Raw genomic sequence first — 25,656 nt, forward strand, 5'->3', positions numbered from 1 at the left:
GTTGAGCAGGTAATAATGTGTGGCAATAAAATGAGAAGGGGCTGGTGTGATCTATGAAGATGAATATCTTCTCTTTCATGCAGCCTGGCTTTGTGAGAACACACCTCTGAGTTAAGCTGCTCCTCTTTTATGCTGAGACAGTTCTGTTGCCTATTTCCTTGATGATAGCCTTGGTAGTAATGTAAGAGAACGTCATACTTGCTGAGAAAGGTTTACAAAGATATCGTAACTAGAGTTAATGTCCATTGCATGTGTACACAAATAAAATGGTTTACTGGATTCTCCTCACCCAAAATCCACTGGGATACCTTTAACACAAGAGAGAAGCTGAGTGAAACAATTTCTTTCTGAAAAGAAATTGTGCTCTATGTCTAACTGTAGTCTGTTAAGGAAGGAATTTAACTGTTTACTCTTGATATATGAACTAAGCCAGAAGTAAGTTTTGAGTATATAACAGAAACATTCTTTGTTAGAGCATAAAGTTGATAGTTTGCAGCCAGTGACTGATCTGGTCCAACTGAAACTTGTTTAGATGAAGCTCTGATGTCCTCATATTTCCCTTTTACAGGAATGGTGGTTGTTTCTTTCATGTTCTCATTTTGGCTGGGCAATTCAACAAAGACACAAACACAGGAAAGGAAGAGAGTGAGGATGGAGTTTGTTTTACTACTGTTCTCCCGTTCTTCCCATCCCTATGGTTTTTACAAGCTAATCTTCACTGGTTGCCAAGGACCTTGCAAGCACCGCTTTCTCCAATGACTCCCAACTTTGTCACATAACGTTTTCAAAGATTTGAAGCTGGCATATAGAAAAAAAAAAGAAATATTCTAATGTTTTAGAAGAAGTGCTTTTGTGACAATGTTGCTATTTGCAGGTGTTCATCTCCTGGGGTGTCTAAGAGAGCTTGGAGAATTAAGAAAAAGTGAAGCTGTTTAAAAGTAGAGTTAATGATTCAATGAGGGGAAGTTCCCTTCCAGGATAAGTCTGGTTACATATTACAATTGTACAAATAAAACATGCAGTCCAGCTCTATCTGCCTCGTCCCTAGTCCTGCGCTGTTGGGGCTGGGTTCTTGGCACAAAGATGCAGCTTTTTCTTGGGATCATCTTTTCTCTGGGGATGCTAATTTCTGGAAAATCCAGCTTGAAATTGCAATATGATGGGTGAGTATGAATGGGGTTATTGTGAAGTTATGTGTGCAGTGAAATTCCAAGGAACTGTGTAAGAATAATAATAAGAGTTTTGAACTGAAAACCTGGACATAGACTCGCTAAGCTGTAAGGTTTATAAGATTTGGAAAGAAAACGTATTAATGGGAAATGAAGAACAAGTGAACCAAATCCAAACCAACTAAGATAGGGCCACATCCATAGGTGACACAGAATGTCTCTCAAATGCATCTCAAGATGTGCTGCTTCCATTAGCAGAAATTCATTTGGCTTAGAGTCTTTCATAATGAACTTTGAAATCAGATGTTGTAGGAACCAAATGCCTTTTCTGAGTATAAAGCAGGAGGGATGACTGAGCAAAATTATTTCCATTAATGAAAGGCGGATGGGGTTATGTGAAAACAATAGTGTCTCAAAAGCAGCTCAGATACTGACCCCCTGTTCAGAAACCTGCAACAATAATAACAATAAAAAGCTAATGGAGTTGGTCTAGTCAATCTCCACCTCGAGGTGCTCAGAAAATGAGATTATCACACTTTTTATTACTGATTTTTGAAAGGTACGAAATGTCTAGTTTTGATGTTCTCTTTCCCCAATTCTCCTTTGTAAGAAAATGAGTGATATAAAATTATGCAGTTTGCCTATCTAAACTATTTGGTTTCACTCATCCTCAACATTACAAGAAATGGTAAATCACTCTGTCTTTACAGGAGCTGGGATTTGCAGGAGAGGGGCAAACATAGCATGGAGGCCAGCTATCCACATACAACTCGATACACCAAATTTTCTAAAGTAAACAGAGAAAGTAGCCCAGTGCTGAATGTCTGTAGACTAATTATATACCCAGAATACAGATTTTGAAAGGAGAGAAGGCCAACCAACACCTACTGCAAGTAGGTTCCCTAGTAGTACACCTGTTCAACAACTCTTCTGGCAAAGCTCCTGGCAGAGCATACAGAGTCCCTCCTTCTCTCTTTGAGATGCATTATTTGCCTTGGATAATATTTAGTCTAGATTTGTATCAGGGATGCAGTCAGGGTCTGACAGTTTCACGGGATAGGATTCAACAGACCCTTGGCAATGTGGTGTTATTTTTTGCTTCTAATTGCTCTCCAGAACTGAACCTGCTGAGTACTTGCATGGGATTTAAAAACGTGCTTAACAGAACGGTCAGTGTGACTTTGGATGGGCAGCACCCGCACAAAGATGAGGTGACTAGTAAAGCCCATTTTCATTGTCATTTGCTTTATTCAACAACTGAAACGAAACATTCGATCTATGAGCATGCAAGGAAATGCAGCTTGTGCTGAGAACAATCCTTTAATTTGGATTAAATCTTAACTGTAGCTCTTAAAAACCTGTTGTTCTCACGTGGTCACATGGGCTGACTTTGCACTTCTCCACTGACAGTCCTAGTTCATAACCGCAAATGACTGTGTGCTTTCTAATCTTAGTTTACTATTAAAAATGATTTGTCTCCACACTGGCTATTGTAAAAGGTTTATCAGTAAATAAGAGCTGGCCATCTGGCAGCAATCTGACTGTCTGGCATTTCTTCCATTTGGTGTAATTAAGACATAATGTCAGTGAGGATAGAAAGATATTACAGGGTATTGTTTCCCTTCTTGATAGACAAAGAGCAAAGCAAGCCCAAGCATTTAGAGAGAATAAACTCTGAACTGCAGCTGAGATGTTTATTCTCCTAGCAAAGATGTTTATCCTGCATCTACAAGGTTCTATTACAAAGATATCATTGGCTGTTGTACCAAGTCATTAGCAATGCAAATATAATCATTTTGCCCCATGGATGAGGGCCCTATATGCTAACAGCATCTCCTGAACCAGTATTAAACAGCCCATTTTAACTATCAAATTCTACGTTTCTCTGTCAGCAAAGGTGATATTTTCAAGAGAGATGTAAAAACACTGAAATCCCTCTATTTTTCAGTGGATAATGCAAATGAATCATAAATTCTATTTGCATGTATATTAAGCTGATAATTGTACATGTGTGTTTGGAAGCAAAAACGATAGCAATTGCAGTTCAGATGATGAGAGCGTATTGTATTGATGACCATAATGACCATGGCTCTAATAAAAGAACATACAAGGCTTTAGCAGCAAGATTTTCTGTTACAAAAGCTTTAAAATGTAAGATGCTCTTTTTTGTACCCATCTGGTAAGGGCTCCAAAACCTAGTGAAGTCACTGAAGGAGACTATGAAGCAGTAGATATTGGTTACTAACAAACTCAAATATTTATGGGGTTCCCCATTCTGTCATATCAGTAGTAGATAACTGCTATCTCACCTTTAAGTAATGTAATGTAGTCATCAAAATCATAGCATCATAGAATAGTTTGGGTTGGAAGGGACCTTAACAATCTTCTAGTTCCACCCCCCCCTTCTGTGGGCAGGGACATCCCACCAGACCAGGCTGCCCAAGGCCCCATCCAACCTGGCCTTGAACACCTCCAGGGTTGGGGCAGACACAACTTTCCTGGGCAACATTTCATGTCACACTTGCCATCAGTTCCAGAAAGATGAATCCTAATGAACATTGAAAAAAAAATAGAAAAATAATCAGAAAGGGTTCATTTAACAGATATGCTTTTTCTGCATTTCCAACCATTTTACTTTGTTCTTTGTAATCTTTCACTATTTTTTTCAGACTGAGCCTGCAGTAAAGGAAAGTTTCATGGGGACTCGTGAGAGTGAATCCTAGAATTGTAGAGTCATATATCATAGAATAGTTTGGGTTGGAAGGGACCTTAAAGATCATCCAGTTCCAATCCCCCTGCCATGGCCAGGGACACCTCCCACCAGACTGCCCAAGGCCCCATCCAACCTGGCCTGGAACACCTCCAGGGATGGGGCAGCCACAGCTTTTCCAGAGCCTCACCGCTCTCCACTCTCATCTGTGTGTCTTGTCTAGAACTACAAAATGATAAATACTGTACTAGAATTTTTTGTTTCCTGTGAATTGAGTAAGAATATGCAGTTCTGGAGACCACACTATCCACTATTTGTGGCATAAATTTGCTGTTCTTATGACAAGTAGTTTGTGAACATCTCAAGCTCTTTGCAATGTTCATTTGTCATGGCTATCTAATGCTTTTGCATGCTGAAGTAAATCAGGAAAGCACGAAGTCTGTCTAGAATAATTGAATAATTCCCAAACAGGAGAAAGTAAAGTATCATCTTATCAAATAGATAGTTTATTATATACTACCAATGATATTGTTCTGGCCTTGCAAAGGCAGAAACACACACCGGGGTTCATGTGACCAGTTGGCTTCAGTGAAGTGGGTGTGGTGAATAAGGATTTGCCACTGGCAAGGAAGCAGAGTTAACGTAATGTTCTAGCAACAGAAACCCCCCAATACTTACTCCTAGCTGTAACTAGAACAATCAGGAATTCATCACTCAGACTTGTTTTTGTTGGAACAGCACTCAGTTGCATGCTCCGTCTTCCTTCTACATAACAAAATATCTCCTTTTCATTTATGAAATCATGGATACTTTAACAGACATTAAAACCGATCTCGTTTCTCTGCTGAATTTCCAGAGATCAGGTTTTACAAACTGTGCCACAAACATTTCAGCAAGTCCAGCATCTTCAGCATCTTTGCAGCACTTTACTGGTAAGTAAGAATAACCATACGAGCCTGAAAAGCACAAAAGGGTCTTGGGCTGTAAAACAGATGTGTGTGTAACATTGGACAGGAACGAAGGGTGAAGTAAACTTGAAAAAAACTTTATCTAACCTTTCTTAGTGTAGGGTGGAATTGCCCTTCCACTACCTGAAGGAATTGATGGGAAGAAGTTAGTTTCCTTGCATGTCTCTGTGAGGGTGCTCCTCTTTATCAGCGGTACCTGAGACAATGGAAACACTAAGCCTGCTCTATGAACAGGTGGCTGGAGAATAGATAAGAGGAGAATCTGAAGGAAAATTTCTTCTATTTATTGATATGCACCTACTCTATCTTAAATTTTTCTCATTCTGAAAACAGAGCTAGATTTCTGCATTTCTTTCTTCTCTGCACAGCTGGATTTGTGGAAGCCCCTGCTGCCTGAAGACATCTGGGCTGGAGAAGATGTGCACATAAGGGTCGCAGCCCCTCTGGTGCAGGAGGTGAAAGACAGCTTAGATCAGCACATGATCTCCTACAAGTACGACCCCTAATTTCCTGATGGGAAGGACTGGCTCTAACAATCTTCCTTCCTACAACATAAGGACCTAGTGCTTTCCAATGACCAGTCAGCAAGTACTGGCAATAGGATCCAACCTTTGTTCCAAGTGCCTCCAAATTACCTTGACCTGCCCAATGTGCAGATGCTATGGATACCTTAAGTTTTATAAGCATGTTCCCTTGTGCCCTATTTACTCACCACCCAACTAGCCTGGACTGTGAACCTGAAGCTGGGATCTGAGACAGCCTTGCTTCCTGCTGTTGCCTTCTCAGTGGCAGAGGATGATCCTTAGATGTATGACTCAGTTTTTCAGTCAGGAAGCCAACCTTGGTATAACCAAGAGTAAAGCATGCTCTTGGAAAGTATGGATACTTGAACACAGAGTTCTCTCCGTTTTGAACATCCCATAGGTTTAATCAGTGTCACTCCAGAGAAGCAGTCTCTGTAGTTCTCCTTTTCCCTTCCCTGTCTTTTGTTGCTCCTCTGGTTTGGACAAAGGCCCTTTCAAAGTGAATATTGAGCCATTTTCTTCGAAGCTGCAGTTTCCTACCCCTATATCACCGCCACCAGGCTGGTGAGAATTTCCTGGCACCATCCAGCCGAACAGATACATCTCACCCTGGGACAAAGGTTCTGGTGGCAGGTCCCCACTACGCACACCACTGGGAGCCATAAGCTGTAAATGGACCATGATGACTTATCACACCTACCCAGACATGTATCTTCACTAACTGCCATACATCTACTTCCAATCAGAAGATCTAATCCAGAGACAAAGACTGTTTATAAAGCCAAATGGGATTAAATAAGGTCTATTCTTCACACAGTCCCATTCCCATTTGGAACTGACTTTTGCAGGTAACCAGTAGCTACAAATATTTCATATAAACAATCCTGCAGTCATTCAGGGCTGGTGACAAATGGCCTATGGACATACACTGACATTTACCCATAAGAGATAAGTTAAAGGAGAACTGGTGTCACTTTGAAGCTCTTTAGAGTTAAATCTGATCTTGACATCCTGCGCCTTGCCAGACTATTTCTTTGTAGTAAGTGTGATGCCCTGACAACTAGAGATGGAGACAGATGAGGTGGGAGCCAGTACAAATGATATAGCATCATGTTTAGGTATTCAGGACCTAGACCACATTCTATAAGATATTTAACCTCTTATTTATATCGAGTCTTAATTTTTTAATGGTTTCAACTGATTCTAGTGGTAATTTAAAGACTGAACTCAAGTTAGCAGCTTAAACTTCGGGTTTGTTTTCTCATTAGTGGACTGTAGCCAGACCAGTATCCACCTTGTATAGGGTCCTAAAGAAAGAGGACTTGATAGTCAGGCTGCAGTTTTGGCTTTGTATTGCAAAGGGGCTGAGATGAGTACAGCAATGTTTCAGTTAAAGTTTTTATGAAGGATTCAAAGCAAGAGCCACCTTAGAAAAGACAGTTGACATGCAAGGAAGGTAACATGACAGCTAGGTATATAATGATAGAGACATAAATGACAAATTATAATCAGGACATCAATATTCTGACTGTGTCAGACGCTGGGATTTCAATTCTCCAGAGCTCTGATAAGGCATTTTGCATATGTGGTTTCAGTTCATGGGAATTTGCACTGCCTAAATTTTAGTTTGAAGTTCAGATGTGAATAAACATCAAAGCTCAGGGTGAAAGTCAGCTGTAACTACTCTTAGAAGTTACTTAGGTGTAGTTTACAGAACCGCTTCTCTCAGCAGAATAGCCTAACAGCACTTACAGTCTTCAAAATCAACAGTGTTTAAGCTGCCTTTGCAATTGTCTTATCACAAGTAATTACAATGAAGGCAGATTTGCAAGTGTTCCAAGGAGGTGATTGCAGTGAGAAAGCACAGAGTATCTTCCAAAGTCCTCTGAAGCCAAGGAAAAGGGTTTATTGACCTTCTTGATCATGGAATCATATCTGTGCTAAGAAGAGCTTTCTGAAGCAAAGAGGGAATTTGTTGATTTTTGCAAATTGCAATGAATACTTTTGTGAAGTCTTTGCAAAGGGAAAATGTCTCCATAAAATACAACAAAAGACTGACTGTGATTTTTTTTTACTTTTCCCCCCTTTTCCCAAAAGGAATTTTAGAGTTTTGCCCAGAAGTGGAAGTGGTGAAGAAAAGAAAGTTATTGAACATTTTCTTTAGTAGAAAATCATCAATCTTTAAAAAATATTGTTTTTAAAAATATGGTAAACTTATTACTTTATTGTTAAAACTCAGTGAAAATCTCAGTATTTTGAATGTTCTCTTACATGGATGTAATCATTACACTGATGGTGATGAATTTGTCAGGCAACCCACCACTGAATTGGCCAAATCCTTTCATTTGTTGATGTAAGCAATGTACTTGCCATGACAGCTCTGCAGTAGTTGCTAGTTTTCTTTTCCATCTCCACCTTTCCCCTCGTCACAGAGTCCTAATACCAGATGTGCAGGAACTTGTGGATCAGAGCATGCCAAAGGAGACAAGCAGCCACAGGCAGGTCCCAGAAGGTTATGTCTACACCCAATATCATCCAATGGAAGAGGTAAAGAGTAACCCAGGTCTGATTGCTTTCTTTATTTTGCTCTTTTGTAAATGCCACAGCAAGCAACTCTGTGCTTACAGAGAGCTGAGCTGAAGTCAGTGGAGCTCTTTTTGGTTTTCTTCTTTGCAGGATCGGTTCTTTCACTTTGTCTAGAATCTTGGCCTGCTTGAATTGAACATGAATTTTCCATTGATTTTGATTTAACCCTCAATTCCTTTCTAACCAGCACCCAAAAGCTCTGTGTGAAGCAGTCATGTTGCTTTGCAAATAACATTCTGGCATTCAGTTTATTGATTTGCTACCTTTCTACCCTATTATGCTTTATCATTAGTGCTAGTACTTGTTCATTTAAGCAACAGTATGTTTGGAGCTGAGCCAAATCTGAAGTGTGATGACTACTGTGGTCTCTGGAATCCCAGTGAGGAAGAAGAGGTGAACGGTGGGAGACCTGTAGAAAGAAGTAACTTAAGGACAGGGTTTAGTCACTTTGGGAGAGCATAATGTTGTGGACTCCCACTTTGGACCAAGAGTTCTCTGTGACTTTTTCAGATTTATCAGTGGATGACTGAGATCCAGAAGAGCAACAGAGAGTTGGTGACTCAGCACTACCTGGGGAGAACATTCGAGAATCGACCAATGTATTATCTGCAGGTAATGAAGGAACTTTCTTAAAGTTAGTAGAAGATACCTTCACAAAAAAAAATACAGAGGAGAGGACAGGATTCAGGTCTTCCCTAAGACAGTGCTCATCACAGTTCACTGAAATAACAGGAGATGGTTTTACTCATCTACAGTACAGTAAGATTTGAAAACTTTCATATTAACTTGTTACCGTAATCTTGCTATTGCTCTCATGCAGTGAAGACAACAAATTCAACCGAAATCTTGTTGAGAAATACAAATCAAGTGGAAACCAGCTTGGCAACAGCTGCGTGTGAGGATAGAGTTTTGTTTTGTTGTTTTTATTACTTTTGCAGCATATAAACTAGCAGTATTCCATGACATTTATTATTGCATGCTCTAGTAAAACCATAGTCTTAATAATTGGGTTAGTTATTGCTTGATCTGTCCCTATCACTGAGCAAAATTAGATTCTCTGCCTTTTTGTGCTTCCCCTTCTGAAAAAGAAGAATGTCAAAGTAAGAACACTCAGTCCTGTAAATGACTAATATAAATGAAAAATAAATGGTTTTATTGACACTGTAATGATACAATAGGGATGGGATTATTAGGAAGGAGAGCTTGTCATAATGATGTCTAGCAATAAAAATCTCAGATGGGTCAACAGCATATCAAGGCACATCCTTTTCTTTCTGTATTACACTAGGCTACTTTACTGTAACGTAACTGGTTTTCCTTTTTACACTCTTTCAGATCAGTCAACCATCAGATAAAACAAAAAAGATCATTTGGATGGACTGTGGGATCCATGCCAGAGAATGGATCTCTCCAGCTTTCTGCCAGTGGTTTGTGAAAGAAGTGAGTCCTCTCTTTTCCATTTAGATAATAAAAAACCCATATCACATTGTACAATTCAGTTCTCCTCTCTATCACGGGACCAAGCATTATGCTTTCTCTGCTAAAATGATTTTCAAAATTAGACAGAAAACTGTGGAGATCTAAGTCAAAATCAGTTTGAGATGAGATATGGGGCAACATTTGTTGGCACATTGTTTCCTCTACCCAAACTGATTCCAAAGCCACTGAACTTGATAGCAATCTCTCCACTTCCCATTTGGAAACTTTTGGATCAAGCCTCTCTGCATCACAAAGTCACAGTCACCCTGCAGTAAAGCAACCCTAGTATATGGTGTAACAATATTGCATGGGTACTCAAAGTACTTGGTGTATCATGCAGCTTTTATGCCTGCCAGGCTGTACCATGTAAAGTACGCTATAACTGGATACGCTGTCACGAAAGGTAGATATCTCAAGATATCTGGGGATCCATGGTGATATCAGGAAGTGAGTGGTGCGCTGACGATACTTTTAAACTAGCCCTTTCCAGTGATTACCTCTCAATTCTCTGCTCAGTCCTTTGTACTTTTTCTTTTCAGATTCTTCAAAATTACGAATCTGACCCAAAGATAAGGAGATTTCTGCAGAATTTGGACCTCTACGTCTTGCCAGTCCTCAATATTGATGGCTACATATATTCCTGGGAAAAAGTAAGCAGTGAAAATCCAGGAACTAGCTTGAAAGTTTGATGCGCACATTATGTTTTGTTAATTTTAGCTACAATCATAGCAATTATATTTAAACAGAGAGCAGTGACAGAATCATTACTCACACAAACCCCCTCATGGCAGAGAAGTTCTGTTTCTTCTGGTAAATCAGCAGTCACTTGAGCTTATAGGGCTAAAAATTTCTAGGAAATGTCATGAACCTTGGGAAGAGGGAAGGACAAAACCACACAATCAATTGCTCTGGGGTTTCTGAGGATGGTCTTACTTTCCTGCTGACAGCTCAAGGCTTGGCTGATGGAGTTAGTCATTCTTGGCAAGAGATCTCAAGTAGCCAATGGTTCCAAGCTGTGTTTGCAGCACAAGACAGGAGAAGAATTGCTCAGATATTGGGCTATTTGGTTTAGAAATAGGTGTGCCCGCACGAATAATCTCTTTTCTGACATGGAGGATAATGCAAAATGTTGGTCTTCAGCAACTCTCATCATGCTTCCAGGCTCCTGAGCCCAGTAGAAACAACTTCTAATGCAGGACCTCAGGTCGGCCCAACAGGCTCAGCCTGCTGCTGTGCGTATCCTGCTGTGTCCCAGCTTGCTCCCTGGCAGGTTTGAGGCATCTCGCACATTGCAGTTGGATGCACAGGTAATTCAGCCAGGCGGCTCTCATAGAGACAGTGTAGTGAGGTCTGCAGAGAACCGAGTATAGCAATGAGTATAGCAGGGAACCAAGGAGCAGCAGCAAGATTAGCTGACAAAGAAACTTTCGCTTTCCTGAATCTGAAACAAGCATAAGTTCTGCTATCATCTCTTGGACCAAGAGATATCCCTCACAATGCCAAGTCTTTCTTAGGAGTGCAAGACAACATGGAAATAGTTGACTAGAAGAGAAAAAGCATATTTATTTTTCTTAAAGCTCAAGAAGCTCATTCCAAGGTTCATACACGCTTGTGCAATGTGACGGCCTGGCTGTAGTAGATAAAATGTTCTATCACTAAGCTTTATCACCCTTGCACACAGAGTTGCAGTCTTTAAATGCAAGCATTGCTGAGCATGCAGAGATCTAAAATAAAGGAGTCTTTACACCGTATTATCACTAGACCCTATGGATCATCGAGTCGTTCTTATGTAATTGAAGTTACTTCTCTTTAGGAACGTTTGTGGAGGAAAAACCGATCTCCATATATGAATGGTACCTGCTACGGGACAGATCTGAATCGAAACTTCAATTCCTCCTGGGGCAGTAAGTTCCAAGTGTTTCAGATAAGCAAGGCAAGCGTAAAGCCAGAGTAATAACTACTCTTTGAAATGAAGTCCTATAAGAAAGGAATATTCATCTTCTTGTCATCAACAAACGTAAAAATAAAAACCTGGTTTGTAAAAATATTAAGTCATGGAATTTCATCTGGCATTTATTTTTGTGAGCAGAAAATTTCTGCTTATGTAACTACACCTCTAATCCACTGCAGGAACAATCACCAGCTCTAGGCAGCAAGGTTAGTAGTTAGTCACTTAACAGCCAGTGTTAGTGTTCGCCATGAATTTCAAGGAGCTTCCAAAGCTTCCCTGGCAGGCGGTACACTGTGGCGATGTCAGAGTGTTTGTGTTGCAGCCAGGCTGTAAATGTGCTTTAAATATTTCAGTCTTGTAGCAAATTTTAGTTGCTACCAACAGAGTAAAATGTTAAAGTCCCACTGAGCTGTCTAGTCTCCCTACCGATATAAACGCATGCCTTAACTCTCCAAGGTAAATTTCCATCCCCCCTCTGAACTAGTGTTTGTATGTCTCTCCTTTGATTCACTTTTTGTATTTCTCTCCAGGTATTGGTGTCTCTTATAACTGCAGCAGTGAAATCTTCTGTGGATCTGGGCCAGAATCAGAGCCTGAAACAAGAGCTGTGGCACAGTTCATCGAAGGAAAGAAGAGTGACATTGCATGCTATTTAACAATTCACTCCTACGGACAGTACATCCTCACTCCGTATGGTTCCACAACCAAACCTCCAAGCAACAATGAAGAACTGGTAGGGCAAAACATTAATCTTCTACACTTGTAGAGAACAAGTGCAGGCAGTAGTATGTGACACAACTCTGTGTGTCCTCCTGCCTTTCCTCAGAGGAGTTAGGCTTATTTAAGGGCTTGGATCACAGAGTTACTCTCACTGCATGCAGTATCAGCAAGGTTTATTTGTCTCAGAATTAATCCTAATCCTTCATTTTAAATGAGAAAAATGGAACTATTACATACAGGGTTACTGCAGTGGAGAAGAGCACCAAGTCCTCTGATGCATACAGGAATACGTTTGCATTTCAGGATGCCACCACATTTTACACGCATGGTTGTCACAATTGTGTCCCGAAACGGTATTCCAAATGTACTTCCTGGGAAAATGGGAGTGAAGTTGCTTCTTGGTTACTTCAGTGACTCAGTTTCTGAGTGTTCAACTTTCAGTTCATTGACATTTATTTATGAACACTCCAGTAGTCGGAGCACTAATCAGGAGCATGAGGGTCTTGGGTTAGAATTTCATACAAGTCATTGGAGAACTCATTCAGTCTATCTATGGCTCAGTTTCTAAACATGGTGGGATACAGAATCTATGGAAATATCATGTATTTCTCCAAAATACAGCCCTCTAGATTTACAACAAAGCAAATATCTTCTCTACCCAATAGCAGAGTAATTTTAAAATTTTAACATAATTTTCATTCAAAAAATCAAGAACAATTTGCCCAGATGTTTGTGATGGGTTTCCCTAGAGTCTTCGACTGATAATATGAAAACTTAAAGCTGATCATATGTAAATGTAAAGCTGAAAGAGACTAACATTTTGGTCCACTCAAAAAAAATGTCAAATACACTGGCACTGGTGACAATGCTGTTCCTATTCTGAACCTACAGATGAATGTGGCAGAGAAAGCAGCTGCTGCCTTGATGGGAAAGTATGGGACCCGCTATCAAGTAGGATCAACCTCTTCAATTTTGTGTAAGTTTCTTAATATTTCCCTTTGATAGCTCTATTTTTCAAAGAAGAGAGTCATTCTTGTGTCGCAGGCATCAGTAAGTACTGTTTTGCTGAGTTTCCTCTTTGAGTAATATTTAATGGGCTGGTTCGGTGGAACATCTAAGCAGCGGTCATTTGAATACAAGATAACACTGTATGTTATAAAGCTGACTGTGGGAGAGAAGAAAGCATTGATCAGAAGCTAGTCTCTACATGAATTCCTCACACATACATCACAGGGACAGAAGAGATTGGCGATAGATCATCCTGACCCTGCTGAAGTCAGCAGCAAAACTCTTATTTGTCTTCACCGGAGTCAAGCAAAAATTAAAATCCCAATCAGGTCCATAGTTTCTCTATCAGACATTATCGCCTGGCAGCTGCTTGCAGTTCTGTGTGAAATATGTTGGTTTCAGCCTCATTTTTAATAGGCTGCATAGCCACATCACAAACACACCGTGATGGCTAATACTAGTTGACAGCCTTTACGTACACGACTAGAGGGCCCTGTAGCCTGCCAGGTAAACCAAATCTTTTCTCAGCAATGTCACGCTAGTCACGCAGGACAGAAAGTAGTTTGCTCTATTTTTTTGGCTTCTTTTGCACATTTACAGTGTCTGTCTGTGCCAGTCTCGAAGTCATGCAAGTCACCTACTGCATGAGCAATGCAGTGTAAGGATGAGATAACCTGTCCTTGCCTCTGACTGCATTTTGCCAGGGTTTGTAATTGTCAGTGTAAGTAAGTAGAAACTAAAGAAAATAAAAGTAAATAAGTAAAATAGGTAAGAAAAAATATTCACGAGGCAGAATTACAGGGAGTAGCCAGAAATTTTTCAGGCTTGATTAAAATTATGCTTAGAAACAAATATACAAAGAAATTTCAGGCAGTGTCAGTGTAGGAAATGAAGTACCAGAAGAGACAAACAATCAATCCATCTTGTACTCCACTGTAATCACGGAAATATGCTAAGCCCACAATATTTCTGTAACTCGTGTCCCATTATTGTACAATACCATCTTATGGAGAATTGTTTCACTTAGGAAATGCCATGGAAGACTTTTAGTATAATTATGAATTGGATCCCCTAGAAGCTCTGCTCTCCATGTCACAGTGATATACAGTTACTGCTTACTTCAGGGATTCTGTTATAATCTTGCATTAACCACAGCAAGAAGCATTTTCAAAGAACCGTGCTTAATACATACATCTCACCTCTAATTTTAAACTTGCAGACAATAACTCAGGCTCCTCACGGGACTGGGCTCACATGATAGGCATTCCTTTATCCTACACGTTTGAACTGCGAGACAATGGTACTCATGGTTTTGTCCTGCCCTCTGACCAAATCCAACCCACATGCGAGGAGACTATGCTGGCTGTGACAACCATCATAGACTATGTTGATCAGAAGCACTTCCCGGGAGCGGCTGTCATGCTGACCTCTGGCAGCCTGTGCCTGAGCCTCTGCCTGAGCGCTGTACTCACATGGGCTGGTTCTTAAAACCGACACAGGGAACCCAGCAAGAGACTCTCATGGAAACGATGAAGTCCTTTTGTAAAGACAAAATTACATGAGCAGAGGAACTAAATGTCAAGTATTTCAATAAAGGTTCATCCCACAAATACAAGCATCCACTTGTGGTTTTGATAGCTGTGTTTTAGGAAAGGAGGAAAGGATGAAGAGCTGCTTCCCAAGCTTCACTCACTGGCTCTGCAAGAAGCTTGAGTGCATACAGCGACAGAGCACTCAGAGCACTATTGCTCCCGGGTTCTTGAACGTGGTTTCAGGGGCTCAGCTGGGACTACGCAGCCCTTCTGCCAGCCGCAGTCCTGCTCCATCACAATTCTCCCAACTGCCTGACCCCACTGACTCCTGGGTCTTGCTGAAATTAGTAGGATACCTGTGAAACTTAAATGTCCCCAATTCCCACTACAGAAAATTGGACGCCTTCCTTAACACTCACCTTCCTTCCCTAAACTGGCATATTGGGATTTACCAGAAAACACAGGGCCTCAAAAGCTATTGAAAGGTAATAGAATAATCAGGCTACCATCCACAGCAGAGCGAAAAAAGCTGAAGAGCTGAGCTGGTGCAAGCGAGTCAGGACAGACAAGAGCATCGGGCCCCGACACTTAGATGCAATGAGGTTTGTGAAGATAAAAACCATCCAAATCCTTAAAAAATACAAATAGGAAATAGAAAAGGAAGATAAGGATGGCGCGCTATTCCACAGACCAGAACAGAGGGTGATTTCTTCGCATCCTCCACTTCCAAAACTATGTGACTGGAATGTTCTTCTGAAGTCAGACTCCTAAAGGATTTCATTCCACATAGTACATAAAGAAAGTCTGTTTTCAGAGGGGTGCCTTTCTTACAAACCACCTCAATCCTTTGGGGCCGACTCTGCAGAAGGACTGGGGCTGGTTGTGTGGTTCTCCTTGGGAGGGATCTGCCTGGGATCACCATGCAAACCTGGAAGCTCACTGGAGTGCTAGAGGAAAGGAAAAGTTTCAACCATTCAGCAGGAACCCCCTGCCCGAGCTGCTCAAAAGGAAATGCCAAGAAAAGAGCCATCAGCAGAGGGTGCAGGGCACTGGCTGAAACAGAGAAGACCTAGCTATCTCCTTTTGAATGCATGAATCCCGCGTCCCAGAAATATATCCATCAGGTTCTGCTATTACAAATGATAAGGTAGAATTTTTTTTCTCATAGAAAATGAAGAGTCCATTGAAAAAATAAGGTTTTGTATAAAATGCACAATTTTCTTCACAAATTTCAAGATTCCACTTGAAAATTGTAAGTGTTCTAACAAAAGATTTCAACAAAATATTTCCAACTTTGGGAAGAGAATCTTTTTTCCCCCTGACTGCTTGAAGGTTATTGATGGCAAATGCAGATCAAGAGCTTCTGCCAGAAAACTCACAGATAAATGACATGGAAGGAACAGAAATATTATTGTCTTCAATGTATAGAGTACAGCAAGACTCAGGGACTTGACTATGATCTCATAGAAGGACTGTGGCATAAACTGGAAAATTTCTTAGTCCAATTCTCTTCCAATGCTGCTAAGAGAAAGATTCATATCACTGACCATGGCACTGTTAAAAAAAATAAAAAGAACAAAAATAGGTAAAGCCTTGCAGTTATTTTTCCAAATCATATCTTATTGTAATTTTGTCTACTCTGTTAGTTGACAAATCTCCTGTGTTCCTTGTCCACAGATTATTACCCATCAGTGCAGCTAAATCTGTCTCACTCCTGCAGGTTCCCCAGAGCATAGTCCTTCCAGACCAACCACTCATTTACAGTAAGACCCGTCTGTTGCTGGGCTCTGTAGCAGAAGGTGTCGCTAATTAGCACTTCTCCCCACAGGAACATCACTTTCTAAACTTATGTTTAGTTTAAGATGTGACTCATAAGTCTCAATATTTGTATTTGTATTTTGTGTCTTTGGAATTGTAAGAAACAGTGCAAGTCCATTTGGCCCATGACTGTTTGCTGTCCGTAAGTACAAGTGGGGTTTGACCGGGAGTGTTTCATAGCCATTTGCTGGCAGCTCCCAGTGCCACCGGCAGCAGATGGGCATGACCTCCAGGGACTGATGCCCACACGCTCCCCTTGCCAAAGCCAAGCAAGCTCGGGCTGCCACCAGGCACTTTCCAAAACTAACCCATTCCAAAAATGCTGCCAACCAGAGCTTCTTTACTGGATTCAGAGACTTTGAACAGCCTGTACAGCTAAAGATAGAGAGAGATGGAGATGGTTTTGCTGATCTTGGGTGTTATTTGATAAAATCATTTAACAGTACAAGATATAACCAGGTGCGTCCTAAAGTCAATTAGCAGATTTCTGTGGACTGGTTCAGTCCCTCATTAGCTCCTCTTGTTGTAAGAAACACCATCAGGTAGGGGAAGACACCTCTGCACATGGCACCTAGGCAGGAGGATGAGGGAAGGTATGCCTCCAGCATTCAAGAATCATAGAAGCAGAGACTTTACCAGAAAAAAAAAAAAAAGAGATATTTGGCAATAACCATTATGTAGAAGAATGTCTGCTGCTGGCACTCATGAACCATGCCTGGACTACGGCTCCTTAGCTCTGTCAGTGATGACCTACCCACTTTGCATGGTGAAACCACAAATGAAGGTTGTGTGGAAGCAGCGCCTTGCCCCATCCCTTGCCACTGCAGAACTGATGTCCTGCAATGAGTGCTTACAGCCCCCTTTAGGAACTACCATGGCACAAGCAAGCCCCAAGCACTAAAAGGCCAAGGCTGCAGCATATTGATCTTCACAAGCATTACACAGGCTCTATGTTTAACGAGCTGCCTTCTCTGTACACTTTGTGCTTGTAGAAAAGTGATGTGTATGACTGCCAAAACTCACTGCACAGAGGGTGTGCTTTATCGACCATGTTTTGCAAAGAAAACTTTAAAAGAAAAACATAGTATGGATGTCTCTATTGAAACTCTTCTTTGTGAATCTATTGCCTCTCTTCATCTCCCCTACAGCCCTTTGCTGCTTTCTCTGACTCTTGCAAGGTTTTGCTTTATGATGAAGTATGAAAAGAGCTGCATTCTGATTTATTGCAGAAGCACAGCATCATCCTACTGAGACAACAGTGTGATTGTCAATTTATTCATTTCTAAATGCATACGAAACTAAACACTATCATGCAAAACTAAAAGATACTTTTATTCAATGTTATTTGTCCCCAATAATTTTTCCAAGACCCATGCCCCTTTCTTTTTTTTTCTAATGGTTAAACACTCAAATCATCCTTTATTATATAATTAGTATTTTGAAGGATTAATTACTTTTGGTCATTCAGGTTATTAAATAAAAACAAGGGCATCTCAGTTCTGAGTTACAGTGTTCTATATTATTCTTGTTAACGTTTTCTCTATAATACAAAAATAAAGATTGAAGAAAGGGCCGTCACTGATCTCATCCCATTTCATGCAAAAAGCTCCTCTATCTGTTAATTTTCCTCCATGCTATGTTAATTTGATACAGTCCTCGGGCTCCTAACAAGTTAGCAACACTACCCTCATTAAGGAATGTGAAGATACCACTAGGGAACAATCACATTAAATGAACATGTGTATCTTTGTTTCTTAGAGCATCACATGATGGAAGAGAAAAAAACCTAGTTTTGAGGGGAGTAAGGAAAACACCTCTGTCAGTTGACCTGTCTGGGGATGCAGTTGCAATGCAAGTTGTTAGTTCCTCGTTAACTGCTTATGTTTCAGAATCTACTCAAACATTATTCTCTTGTGCAGATTCTATTCCAAGCATAAAAGTCTGAGACGTGAACATCTTAGATTGTGTATGAAATTTGGAAGCGGTCTTAACTGGAACAAACCTGTTCAGAAACACAGAAAGAAGTTCTCATTGTGTTCCAGACATTATTGTTGATGGAAATGCATTGATTTATGACAGCTGAAGACTCAGACATTTGTACCCCAAATCTCTCCAGCCAGAAGTTCCATTTTCCCAAAATAACGTGGGATGTACTTCAGACAAAAAGGCTCTGAATGGAAATCAAAATATCCTGAGCTGGTCTTGGATTCCTGCAGTCTACAACCTGTAGATATTCATAGTCCTGATAAACTTTGTCTCATTCCTTGTGTCTTCTTTTGGCTTCATCCAGAGCTGGGTTTCCTTGACTAGATGAGATGGCCAGTTGAGCCATACACAAAAAAACACAGCAAAGCCCATTGCTTTGATGAGACATGCTGGGCTCGCAATTTCTTTCCACATAATCCGTTTGCCAAGGCTGCTTTCTTTTCCTACTACTAAGCTGAGAAGAGACCAATACAAAATAAACAGAGGTTATAATTGAGCATTAGAATTAGCAAACTATTCTAAATGAAAATCTTCTTCAAATGCATTTTATATTTCCTGCATCCTCCTTCCAACAAATCTAGATGATCCTTTCTAGTACAAAATAGAAAGGAATAATTTAATGACAACCAGTCATCACTCTCTCCTGTTTGCTAGATCTCACAGTCTCTGTTTATGTGCATATCAGGCATTCATAAAAACAGCTTCTTTTCTGCAAGCTGGCAAACAATCTGAGTGTGCCATTCACAAGGCAGCCAGTGGCAACCAGACAGAGCAAATAGAGTGTCATGGTCCCACCTTTTAATTCACCTTGGTATAGTGACCCAAGGTACATCCCAGCACAGCTGCACTCTGCTGTGTGGGAATGCCTCAAAGGAAGGCCATGTCATTTAAGGAGAGAGGGTTAAGATTGCGTAGTACCAGCTGCAATCAAAAATCCCTGGAGAAGTGAGAGAATTTTGAAAATGCTGGAAATTTATTGTGCTGTCAAAGATGTAACATTGGCTTTAGCAGTAGGAAAGAGGAAATGGATAGTTGACAGACAGACTAATCATGCCATTTTTCCTAGCTCTAGCTTCTTCTGCATGAGCATCTAAAAGAGACAGCCCTTGTTTTAAAAATACGAACACTTCCTGTTCTCAAACACCCATAAAGCTTTACCTGGGCGAGGGCTGAGAAGGAAAAGGATTAGTGACGAGTGTCATTTAGCTCTGATTAGTGGGGCACAGGATGGAAGAAGGACTAAAACTAATGAGGGAGATACTAAGCACAAGCATAACCAGGCAGCAAGGAAACACGAGTAGGCGGCATGCTCTGTAATAATCAGGTGTAAAAGTCTGTTTGCCAGAGTCACATAACAGAAGCTTCCATCCTAACATCACAGTACAGGCTTTCATGTAATTTACTGCTAGTGCCAGGGCAGGTCAGCCCACTGATTGCAGCAAGGATTCCCCATCCACCACCATTGTCTAACACACAAAAAGTAAGTTTGTATTTAATGTCTGTGTTTCTAGTTTTCAAACACAAACCAGTGAATCTATCACACTTTGCTCCAAATTCTTCCTTCTCACTTCAGTCACTGTTTCTGCATACTCTTTACATTTGCATGTTGCAGCTGTTTTGTATTTTTTCCCCAAGCTACGTAGGTAGAAACAAATGAAGGTTTGGGTTTTTTTTTGGTTGGTTGTGGAAAAAATACACTTTGACTTCCACTCGAAAAATTAATCTTCCTTGGGATAAGCAATGTCCCTTGTGGCTGAACACTTTGACATTGGAACTGTCTCCGAATTCACTGTTGTTTGCTTTGCCAGATACCTGTGACACTGACCTGAACAGTGTGATTTTAAAAACATTTAAAATCATCATTATGTGGAGGCAGGAATCTGGGAAAGCCAGCTCTGTGTCAAACAGTTGACTAGGAAACGTTATAAAAGGGTCATGCTCAGAGTGACAAACCATCCCACACCAGGAGAATGTAATTCTATTGGGGAAATGATTGCACAAGAGTGCACAGCCAAAATGCATTGTTTGGCATTGCTCCAAGACGCTGTATAGAGACGCTGCCCGGTTGCGTAGCGATGAAGTCAGCAAGGCCAAGGCGCAGCTGGAGCTGAACTTGGCAAGGGAAGTAAAGACTAACAAGGAGGGCTTTTACAGGTACGTCAATCAAAAGAGGAAGGTCAAAGAGAATGCAGCCCCACTGATGGTTGGAAATGGGGATCACGTATCAACAGGTGAGGAGAAGGCTGAGGTGCTCAACAACATTTTTGCCTCAGTCTTCAGCGATAACTGCTCTCCTCACTCCTCCTGGGTCATGGGACAGCAAGATGGTGACCCGAGGGGTAAAGCCCCTCTCACAGTAGAGGAGGATCAGGTTCGTGACCACCTGAGGAACCTGAACACATATAGGTCTATGGGACCTGATGAGATGCATCCCAGAGTCCTGAGGGAATTGGCAGATGTGGTTGCCAAGGCACTCTCCATGACATTTGAAAAGTCATGGCAATCAGGAGAAGTCCCTGGTGACTGGATAAAAAAGCATAGAAAAGACGACCCTGAGAACTACCGATCTGTCAGCCTCTCCTCTGTGCCTGAGAAGGTAATGGAACAGATCCTCCTGGAGGCTATGCTAAAGCACATGGAGGACAGGGAGGTGATTAGTGGCAGCCAGCATGGCTTCACCAGGGGCAAGTCCTGTATGATCAACTTAGTGGCTTTCTATGATGGGGTAACTGCAGCAGTGGACACGGGTGAACCAACCATGTGATCTACCTGGACTTCTGTAAAGGCTTTGACACGGTCCCCAACAACATCCTTCTCTCTAAATTGGAGAGAGATAAATTTGATGGGTGGACTGTTTGGTGATAAGAAACTGGTTGGATGGTCCTATTCAGAGGGTAGTGGTCAATGGTTCCAAGTCTAGATGGAGATCCTGAAGGGGGCCTACAGGAAAGCTGGAGAGGGACTATTCATAAAGGCTTGTGGTGATAGGATGAGGGGGAATGGGTATAAACTGGAGAGGGGCAGATTTAGACTTGATACGAGGAAGAATTTCTTCACCATGAGAGTAGTGAGACACTGGAACAGGTTGCCAAGAGAAGCTGTGGATGCTCCATCCCTGGAGGTGTTCAAGGCCAGGTTGGATGGGGCCTTGGGCAGCCTGATTTAGTGAGATGTCCCTACCTATGGCAGGGGGGTTGGAACGAGAAGATCGTTAAGGTCCCTTCCAACCCAAACTATTCTATGATTGCACGATTCTATGATCCCACCTCAGGAGAAGGTATCAAGATACTTGTGCATGGAGAAATCTACCCAGCTGTCTTTTGTCTGCTGCCTACAGAATCCCATTAATTTCATAAATCCCCCAAACATTATCCAAGGATATTCTTAGCATCCAAGCAACTGGGAATCAATAATAGTCTTGGGAAGGGGCAAGAAGGGGAATAAGGGTTAATAGCAGTTATTCATGGGAAGCAATCTAAACCATTTATTAATTTAATTTGGAGTGCCAAATTCAAAAGATTCTTGAACACTAAGGGCACTTTCATCATGCTGATCCTGTGTCATATCGAAGAGGACCAGAGCATTACTCATTTTTCTGACCCTGAGTTATCAAGGACATGCTGGGCAAACAGCCAACGTAATACAAGCTCAGTAATAATAATCTATGCTTAAAGTTAACATGATGGGTATTACATGATGGCTGCACCAACCGGAGGAAGGTTGGATCTTCCAGCCCCGGTAACTGCTTGACTTAGCACTTTTTTTTAGTGCATGAGAAATGTTATAAAACAAAGCATGTATCTCACAAGTGGGAGAAAAGTCATGCAATGTAAGCAGCAAAGAAATGGGAAGAGCTAGCAGGATGATGGGGGTGGAGAAGCAGTGAATCCAAAAGCTGTTTGGACACGTTTTTTAGAAAAAAAAAGGCATTAAAGCTACCCTGGCTTCATCCGCACATAGGACTGTTATTGTGTGTGCCAGGAGAACAGATCAAGAGATTAATAGGAGCCCTGTTCTATTTAAAGGACATGGATATATACAGAATGAAAAGAAGGTGAAAATGACAAAAAAGGCCAACGGAAGACTATCTGTCTCCTAGGATTGCTCTCTGGGGTACATTTCTGGCAGTGGTTGTCTAAGCTGAGTCATTAAGTCTCAAGCTCTCCTCTTCTGTGTACCTCTTCAAACTGTACCGGGTACTTTTACCTTCAGTTTTCAACCTTTTGCAACAGTACTCAACAGTATGTTTAACAGGTATCCGAGTGAAATAGACCCAGCTGAAACGTCACTTGTTTTGGGAGAGACATTAGCTTTCTGTATGAATCACAGCAGGTTCTACTTAGACAACTGAAACCAAATGTTGACACGGTGCTATGGTACTTTGTGAAATTCCTGACTCCACCTCTTTCTCAGCTTCAAAACAAACAGACACTTCATAGAAACCGAACAGGAACATGAACAGAATGATGGGTCAGGAGCAGACTGCAGTGAGCAGGTGAGGAGTTCTGACCTCACAAAAAGCTCGAGTGTCTCAGAGGGCTCTTCACTGAAAAACAGCAGCATTTTCCAAACACAAGAGAGGAAACAAAAGCTGCTTAAAGGGAAATCATCCTCTTTGTTAAGCAGTCATGTTTTTGTATGAAAAGCAAAAGAATTTGCAAAACCACAATATATGGCCAAGATGCAAATACATGTATTTTTTAATACATTTTAGGAGAAAAAATAGTTCACTGTAACTTAAATGGCAATGTTAAACTTGCTGTATAGACTATTCCAAAGTTAATCTTGAAGCTTGTCCAACACATCAGCAATGCCTCAGAAATATCTAAGGTTTCTGTCACCATGGTAGCTAAGTGAAAATGGGCTTAATCCTGCTCTGAGTGATTCCATAGTCAAACTTCTCCTGGCCTGAGCAATGCTGGATCTGACACTGTAAATCCTAACATGCTTGAGACCAGAGCGTGATTTCTAAAACCTTTTTACCCTGTTTCCCATGGCAACTTGGGTTGGGGATTCTGTGGGGACCATTCACTTGAAAGATGTCTGGGGGAGATTCCTTTCATTCAGCGACAAATCCCTGACTAATTTAAAGAACTCTGTTGACAGCCCAACAGGAAGACATGCCATCCACTCCCTGGGCAGCAGGCACTTTTTTTTGGCAACATGTGCTGGTTTGGGAGACAAGGAACAGTAGGAGAGGAGAATCAGGAGCCAGACAAGGTCCCTGGAAACTTCCAGACTGTTTAAAAAGAAGGGAATTGTTGCCTTGGATAAATGCTGTTCCCAGTCTCTCACAGCCAGCTAGACAAATTAACCATTATACTAAAACATTTCTATTGTCTGCAGTGGATGTTATTAAAACATAATAATTAGATAATATGCAGGATTAAACACAAGAACTCCTTAACAAAATCCCCAGTTCTATGGGATAAAGATGCCTGTAAAAACCCAGGTGCATTGGCATAAAGACTCGGGCTCTAATCACCTTGTGGTTTTATCCTCTTCTCCTGAAGAAACAAGGCCTAAGAGATCATACTGTCTGTCTCTCGGCCTTTCCTTAATAACTTGTGAACCAGCTGGCTGACTTCAGTCAAACTGGCAACATGAAATAGATCACTAAAGTAAGAAGTTCCTACAAGATCTGTAAAAAAAAAAAGGTGGCTGAATGGAGTATAGATGCCACGGTCGTGCCTTTGAGAGGGAAAGGGGTGTGTGATGAGGTCAATAATTAGGTCTTGTTTGAAAAAAAGCAGGTGGGAAGCATATCTGAGAAGAGATTAGAGGAAACTGAGGGTGGTTTTTGGCACATTTATGATGGAAATTGAGAAATGGGTTACAGACTGTGTGTGGGTGGGGACACAATTTTAGAGGAAACTAGACTTCATTAATTCTGCTGTATTATTGTTTTCTGTTAAAATGATGAGGATTAGCAGACATAGCTGATTCAATCACGCTGCCAGCATGAAAAGGCCTGAACCAAACCACAAGAGGATGATGAGAAAACAAGCTTGAATGCTGAGAAGTCATGCACCACATAGTCACACACAATAAGAGCCAATATCAACACCTAACTTACACTGCGTACGATTTAAAGTAATGTACATGCTGAAAGACACCAAAATAGGAAAGAACCTGTAGGGTGCTTAGAGCAAGGGTGGCACCTACGTAAATCAGTGTGTGTTTGCCGATGTACCTGAGCGCAGCCAAAGGTTGTTCTGAGAGTTCCTTGGTCCTACAGGAAGACGGACAAACCAAAACACTTTATTATTGCATTGCAGCTTCCTGTGGAAGTGTCAATTCAGAACCGACAACTGCACTCTCTAGAAACACTTTAACATCTTTCTGTTTTGTAGGAATATGCTTAAAACATCAGCAAAAATGCTTCGAGCTAAAGCAAGTCTCAGCCCTAACCCCCCACATCCTTCAGACAGAACAGATGGACACGGCCACTCTATAGAAGTAAGGAAGCTATAAGCTACAGAGGAGCTCCCCTTGTGGAAGTGATGACTACAGAGTCATATTCTGCTCCCATTTGTGACTTGAAAAGCAAGAGTAAGCCCTTCGAAACGCCAGGCTTTTTCGCATTTAAAGCCAATCAGGGGATAAAATCCAGTTTCTGTGTGAATTTAGCTCCTGCTGAAGTGAGGACTATCTCGCTCTTCAGTTGTTAAAATACTGCTTTACCAAAGGCAAGCAGTAGGAGAGGCAAGGAAGGAGTTTTCTTCTACAATTAGGAAGACCCATTAAGAACATACCCCACACCTTCATTAGGTGACAGGATGATAATCTTGACTAACATTTTTGTTGAGTAAGTGTCACAAGGCTCAAAGGGACTGCTAATTCCCTTTCCTACAATGACTCAGGCTGGGATTTCCCCTAGCTTTGTTATTAGCCTAGTTGTTATTTTTATTCCTAACCATTTTGTTGCTTAGGAGACTGGTAGTCACAGGAAAAAAAAAACCAAACAAAAAACACAAACAAACCAGGATAATAATAATAAAAAAAAAAGCAAGGCCCAGTGCTGCCACTGTGATCCCAAGTTATGAAATGCTGGATGCTCTTGACTCCTGGAATCTGCCCGTACAGAAGGAACATGGTTTGTTAGTATAACGAATTACCAGGGAAGTAATTTCCCAGGTACAGCCAGTTTGGTCTTTGAAAGCCAGGGAGTATAGATTCATTTTTTTACATTTTCAGGGCAGTAA

At 41.2% G+C, this 25,656-nt stretch overlaps 2 protein-coding genes across 2 annotated transcripts in view; one reads left to right on the forward strand and one right to left on the reverse strand.

Moving 5' to 3' along the window:
- The window catches only part of KLF7 (KLF transcription factor 7), a 121,409-nt gene that overhangs the window by 10,877 nt on the left and 84,876 nt on the right, over window positions 1-25,656 (reverse strand). The window lies entirely within an intron of this gene.
- CPO (carboxypeptidase O) lies at window positions 1,033-14,713 on the forward strand. The gene is made up of 11 exons (XM_054069410.1): window positions 1,033-1,163; window positions 4,736-4,811; window positions 5,216-5,340; window positions 7,804-7,918; window positions 8,468-8,569; window positions 9,293-9,397; window positions 9,976-10,086; window positions 11,250-11,340; window positions 11,918-12,120; window positions 12,999-13,083; window positions 14,335-14,713. Exons 1-11 carry the CDS (start codon window positions 1,084-1,086, stop codon window positions 14,601-14,603), a joined length of 1,362 nt encoding a protein of 453 aa, XP_053925385.1. The 5' UTR covers window positions 1,033-1,083; the 3' UTR covers window positions 14,604-14,713.

Source organism: Cuculus canorus, chromosome 6 (assembly GCF_017976375.1).
Source record: "Cuculus canorus isolate bCucCan1 chromosome 6, bCucCan1.pri, whole genome shotgun sequence".
NCBI lineage: Eukaryota > Metazoa > Chordata > Aves > Cuculiformes > Cuculidae > Cuculus > Cuculus canorus.

Coding starts and splice junctions, on each gene's coding strand:
- CPO (XM_054069410.1), top strand. CDS start 1,084: ATGCAGCTTTTTCTTGGGATCATCTTTTCTCTGGGGATGCTAATTTCT. Junction 8,570..9,292: donor GACCAATGTATTATCTGCAG/GTAATGAAGGAA, acceptor ACACTCTTTCAG/ATCAGTCAACCATCAGATAA. Junction 11,341..11,917: donor CTTCAATTCCTCCTGGGGCA/GTAAGTTCCAAG, acceptor ATTTCTCTCCAG/GTATTGGTGTCTCTTATAAC.